Genomic DNA, 5,800 nt, shown 5'->3' on the forward strand with positions numbered 1-5,800 from the left:
CCGAGCCGGCCGAGACATTTATTATTGACTTTATTTAAGGTGTTTCTGTAGGTTCTGTTCATCAGAACCAGAGCTGCCTCTCAGTGTGTGTGTGTGTGTGTGTGTGTGTGTGTGTGTGTGTGTGTGTGTGTTGGACAGTTCAGGTTTTTAAAGCTCAAACCTGCGTTCTGTTTTAGGATTAAACTCCTGGTTGTTTCAGAACTAACTCAACTCAGCCTGTTTTAATATCGTTCATGTTTTGGACATCAGAACCAGGTCACATGATTAGTTCTGGCTTCTCTGGACCTCACAGGGTTCTGCTCAGGTCGTACTCCCGCTCCAGAGCCGGCGCTCGTTCGTTAACAGCCGTGCACGTGTCCAGCGCCGCTTCAGACACGTTGCTCAACGAGTAAAAAATAAATCCAGAGTTTTAAACGAAGATCCTGACAAACAGTCACTACAAGAAGACGTGTTGGTCAGAAGAGTCAGAGACAGAAACCAAACTGTAACCTAAATAAAACAAGACCGGACATGAAGCAACAACCTGTAAACACCTCCAGCAGGGTCAAAGGTCAGCTGTTTTACTGTCGGTTATCTGGCTCTCTGAAGGTCGGCTTCTCTCTGATCTGCAGGAGATAACGTGTCAGACGTCCATGAACCCAAACACCAACAGACTGATTCAAAAAACAAATAAAACAACTTTATTAATCTGCTGCTTATGAGTTAAGGTTAAAAACCTTTTAATTTTCCATCTAAGATGATTTTATTCCATTTTTAAACTCAACAGATGTCTGATAAAAGACATGATTAAAGATGTTTTATGATTCTGTTGTTGACAGAAAGCTTTAAACTGTAAACAGATAAATGTAATATTTCTTTTATTTCCTAAAAACAGACTTTCTGTCAGACCCTGAGCAGCTCACAGAAACCTTCCTGAGCTCCTTTCTTCCTGACAGAGAAGTGCTCCGGAGGAGACGAGGATGACTGCATTAGTGCGCGTGTCTGATCAGATGAAGAGTCGTAAACATCATCTTCCTCATCAGCCGGATGCTGGCAGGATGTCACCGCGGCTCTTCGGAGCGCCGGGATGCGGTGTCATCACCTCCTCACGAAGCCCCGAGGCTGGAGGAAGATGATGATGATGGAGGTGTTACTCATCCCTCATCCTCCTCCTCCTCCTCCTCCTCCTCCCGTTGTCTCGCTCCTGATGTTTTCATTCAACATTCTGCTTTTACCCCCCGCCGACCCAATTCTTCTTTATATTGGAAGGTTTTTGTTCCCTTCAGGGTTTCGGGGCATTTCAGAAGCTCAGTCTGATGCCTTCAACTGGAAGAAAACAAACATTTTCAGTGGATTTAATACCAGGATTATTCCACATTACTGCAGGAAAACCTCAGAGCAGCGACTCTGTCTTTATAATCGTGTCTTATGATGTGTTTTGTGTCTGCAGGCTCTGAACGGCTTCGTCTTGGTGGTGACGGCTGAAGGAAACATCTTCTTCTGCTCTCACACCATCCAGGATTTCCTCGGCTTCCACCAGGTGTTTAATTTTTCTGTTCAAGCCGAAGCTCTGCGGACGGTTAGTGGACACGTGGTCCTCGGCGGTCAGAGGATTGTAACGGGACGCACATATGGAGCTGGAGGTTTAATCCCATTAGCGACACAACAAAGTGCCGCTTCCTCCGGTCTAATCTCCTTTCAGAGAACCTTATTATCACTTCAGCTGAAGTCTGCCTGCCCGTCTGACACACAACCTGAAATCCCGTCTGGAAGCTGTGATTCATACAAACGCTGTTTTATCGTCACCTTTCTCCCCTCGCGTCAGCGTCCACCTGAGACCCGTCACTTCCTGTCTGTCACACAGACACATGATCAGGCTGATCGCTCAGGGGTCGGGTTAAAGCGCTGTTTGGAGGTGATCGTGTTAACGGGGCGGATCGTTCGTTCGCTCAGCTGCCTCCAGATTAAAGTCAGTTATTGGATCATGTGCTGAAAATATCAGACTTTTATCTGCACCGAGATCATCGCTCCATCTGATCAGTAAAGATGTTTTCAGCCTCGCTTCAGGACTGAACCAGCCGCCCACATTCCTCCAGCTGACCCGGGTTTGACTCCCTCCCACCAGGATGCTGGTCCAGAGCCGGGTCAATCTGGTTCTGAACGGCACAGCGGGTTTCTGGCTCTGTGTCAGACATACAGTGATGGTTCATTTCTGCTCCACAAAAACACCTGAGCTGCAGTCCGAGGTTTCCATCCATGACTCATTTCAGGCTTTCTGTGATTCATTTGAACCCTTAAAATGATCAAACAACAAACACTTCAGTGAGATTTAAAAAAACAAGCTTGAATTTATTAAATTTTTTCTCTAAAGTTAGACAAACGAGTTCAAATTCATCCGTACGGCCAGCTAATATTTGGTTAAATGTCTGTTAGAAAGTGTCAGCTGGACCTCAGGCTTTTTATCTGTTCATCTAAAGAGGTCAGTTTCCTGGTTTTGGAAAAAATCGGCCCCGCAGCATGATGCTACCAACGCCGTGCTGCACAGTTGGTTCGGTGTTCTCAGGGCCGATCCATCCTAACAAACGTCTTGTTTTACTGAACCCTGTGCTGTCCTCCCGTCAGACCGATGTGATGCACCAGAGTGTGTTTGAGCTGATCCACACCGAAGACCAGCAGGAGTTCAAGCGGAATCTGCACTGGGCCCTGAATCCTCCGGTCAGCCTGGAGCCGCCCCCGGATCCTGCAGGTCTGTTTCCTGACGAGGAGCTGAGCTCAGAGCGGAGAGGAGGCTTAAAAGCCTTTTTCCTCCTGAATGTGAGGTCGGGAGGAGGTGACCTTTGAGTAAAACCTCCTGAGATGTGCTCTAAATGTTACAGCACACACACACAGCAGAAAGCACCTCTCAGATGCTCTTACTGTACTCACATGGATTTACACACTTGTCATTTTGCATTAGGAGCTCAGCTGCTGATATCTCACACACACAGCAACACATCAGGGTCAGCTCATCCTCCTCCTCCTGTGCAAAAGTCCTCATCCGCCCCCCCAGACCTTCTGAAAGTCTTTAAAAGTTTTTCTGTCTTACCTGTTCGCTGAGAACTTGATCCATCTTTCAGGTCATGTTTCAGTCCCATTTTTTCTTTGTTTATCTGCTGTAAATATTTTATTTTAAGCCTGACTCATCTGTTTTGTCCTCCACTTTCTGTATTTAGTAAACATTATGCTGTCACGATCAGCAGCAAGGACTGAAACTGAGACCAAAGAAAAACTAAAAGAACTTCAGGAAGCCTGGACAAGCCTGACATCTTGAAAGGAAGCTGTCGATCAGGATATCTGCTCTGGATTGTGCTGATGAAGTTTTATTTCACGTGTTCAGGTGGTGAATCGACCTCTTCCTGCCTGGTGAGCTACAACCCCGACCAGCTTCCTCCTGAGAACTCCTCCTTCCTGGAGAGAGCCTTCGTCTGCCGTTTCCGCTGCCTGCTGGACAACTCCTCCGGCTTCCTGGTAACCTTTTAATGTTTTATCACAAACCTTTTTAACCATTTATAGAGACATTCCCTGTCAGACCTGGTGCTGAACTGGGTTTCTGTTAGCGGCTCACAGTTTCTGAGGCCTCCTGGCGCTGCTGGCTGAATGGCGTGCCACCTCAGTCCCTCAGAGATCTGAAGCCACCGTTCAGTCTGGTAATCCGCCTTAAGGGACCCTCGGGGTCGTGGGGAAAACGGGCGTTAATCCTCCCACCAAGCAGAAGAAAGTTGCTTAGTCAGAGCCCTCCTGCTCCAGGTGATGGGTGATGTGCTCAGAAGCTGCTCCGTAAACACTACTGTTCTCCACCTTTTGAACAAAATCCTGATTCCTTAATAACGCCAGATACCAAAAATGGTTTGCTACATCTGCACGTGCTATTAAATCACAGAAAAGAAACTGATTTAGTTTTAGCCCTGATTCAGTCCGTCTAAACTGACTTCCTGACGTGAACGGTGGTTTTTATCTCTGCTGGAAGAGGAAGTTCCTTCAGCTGACAGCAGGGACGACGTCACAGACCAGCCGCGGCGTTCTGAGCCCGAGGTTGATGGAAGGTCACCGTCCTCTCCAGTCTGACCCACAGAGGGGTCTGAACCTCCACGTCTCCGTTCGCGTGAGCCATAAGCCAAGTTTCTGCTCCTGTCTGCGGCCGCTGTGGCTTTGGTTTTTGTAATCCCTCCTGCTATTCAGGGCTGGACTCCTGACACCACAGCTGCAGGCTCTTAAACCCACAGGGGTCAGTTACCCAGAGCTAACAGAGGAGGAGGAGGAGGAGGAAGGCCTTCACACGAGATGACCCAGAGGGTGAGAGGGTCACAGCAGCCAGGGGAGGCTGATAAACCCTGCCTGTGGGTATGAAGTGACTACAGCTGATGGATGAATTGACCTGGAGCTAATCGATACATGAAGTTACCGTGTGGGGAAATCATGTGACCAAACGAGATCACATGACTGTTAAGATTCTTGTATTTATCAATATTTACACCCAGAACACAGGCAATGATTGTCCAACATGAATGAGCTCCATGTCCCAGTGACACCAGTTCACCCAGTGTGTTTACAGAGTATCTGTGGAGGTTTGAGGCTCTGCGTTCAGCAGCAGCATAAATACGACTGATGGAGCTTGACGGGGTGAGAAGAGCATCACTTACTCCGCCGCTGCTGCTGCTGCTGCTCTCAGAGGAGACAGCGTTTCCCTGGATCTCTCTGGATTATTGATGATGATGTGGAGATCATGTCTTCCCCGCAGCCGCTCAGCATCCAGGGCCGGCTGAAGTTCCTGCACGGTCAGAGCCGACAGCAGAGCGAGCGCAGCAGCCCGCCGCAGCTCGCCCTGTTCGCCATTGCCACGCCCCTGCAGCCCCCGGCCATCCTGGAGATCAGGACGAAGAACATGATCTTCAGGACCAAACACAAGCTCGACTTCACGCCTATGGCCTGCGACGCAAAGTACGTACTGTTCGAGTTCATGTTCCCTGTGCGCTGACTGTTGGTAATAACCGCGTTCCTCCTGGTTCTTCAGGGGTAAAATAGTTCTGGGATACACCGAGGCAGAACTGAGGGTTCGAGGCTCAGGTTACCAGTTCATCCACGCCGCCGACATGCTGCACTGCGCCGAAAACCACATCCGAAGTAAGTCTGTTATCGGTTCAGGTCAGAGGTCACGCAACACGCCGGAGACTGAAGGGTTAAATCTGTTTTCATTCAAATATTTTAATGCAAACAGTNATCCACTTACCACAATTATCCTCTGCACTTTAAAACCCGGTCATTTCTCTCCATTCCCTGCTGGTCCATTGTTGTTTTTTTGTTTGCTGTTTGCTGCTATGCTCCTTACCTTGTCTCCTTGTTGTTCTGCTCACCGTGTGTTTTGGATTTTTGTTCTTTTGAGTTGCTGCCTCGTCAGCTTTTGTTTTGTTTATTTTTATTTAATAAATTAGTTTATTTGATCATGAGTCTTCGCTCAGGGTTCCTTTCCGTTGTCCACAATCGTGACATCTCATCTCGCTGATGTTAATCTTTATAAAAAACTAACAATCTAGTTTTCGCTCACTCCATGGTACTTAAAAAGCCATGCTCAGTATCGTAAATGTTCTCCTCGTTGCAGCTGATTCTGGACAACTTTTCATCCTCCTCTGAGTGTCGCCTTCGACACCACATCCCACACCACCCTTATTGACAGATTAGCCACCATCAGTATTCCCAACACACCCCTGAACTGGTATAAACCACACCTCTTAGTTCATTCAGACCAAAATTCTTGAAGTCTCAACCACACCTAAAAACTCAGAGT

General features: G+C 47.9%; 1 protein-coding gene across 1 annotated transcript in view; it reads left to right on the forward strand.

Annotated features, from left to right (window-relative positions):
• The window catches only part of LOC108249306 (aryl hydrocarbon receptor), a 17,926-nt gene extending 12,308 nt beyond the window's left edge, over nucleotides 1-5,618 (forward strand). The window contains exons 4-9 of the mRNA XM_037973980.1: nucleotides 1,430-1,519; nucleotides 2,602-2,725; nucleotides 3,356-3,486; nucleotides 4,757-4,956; nucleotides 5,030-5,194; nucleotides 5,615-5,618. Of these exons, the coding sequence (XP_037829908.1) occupies nucleotides 1,430-1,519; nucleotides 2,602-2,725; nucleotides 3,356-3,486; nucleotides 4,757-4,956; nucleotides 5,030-5,194; nucleotides 5,615-5,618 (714 nt within the window). The remainder of the gene's footprint in view (nucleotides 1-1,429; nucleotides 1,520-2,601; nucleotides 2,726-3,355; nucleotides 3,487-4,756; nucleotides 4,957-5,029; nucleotides 5,195-5,614) is intronic.
• Nucleotides 5,619-5,800: the final 182 nt, after the last annotated feature.

This window comes from Kryptolebias marmoratus, linkage group LG23 (assembly GCF_001649575.2).
Source record: "Kryptolebias marmoratus isolate JLee-2015 linkage group LG23, ASM164957v2, whole genome shotgun sequence".
Taxonomy (NCBI): Eukaryota; Metazoa; Chordata; class Actinopteri; order Cyprinodontiformes; family Rivulidae; genus Kryptolebias; species Kryptolebias marmoratus.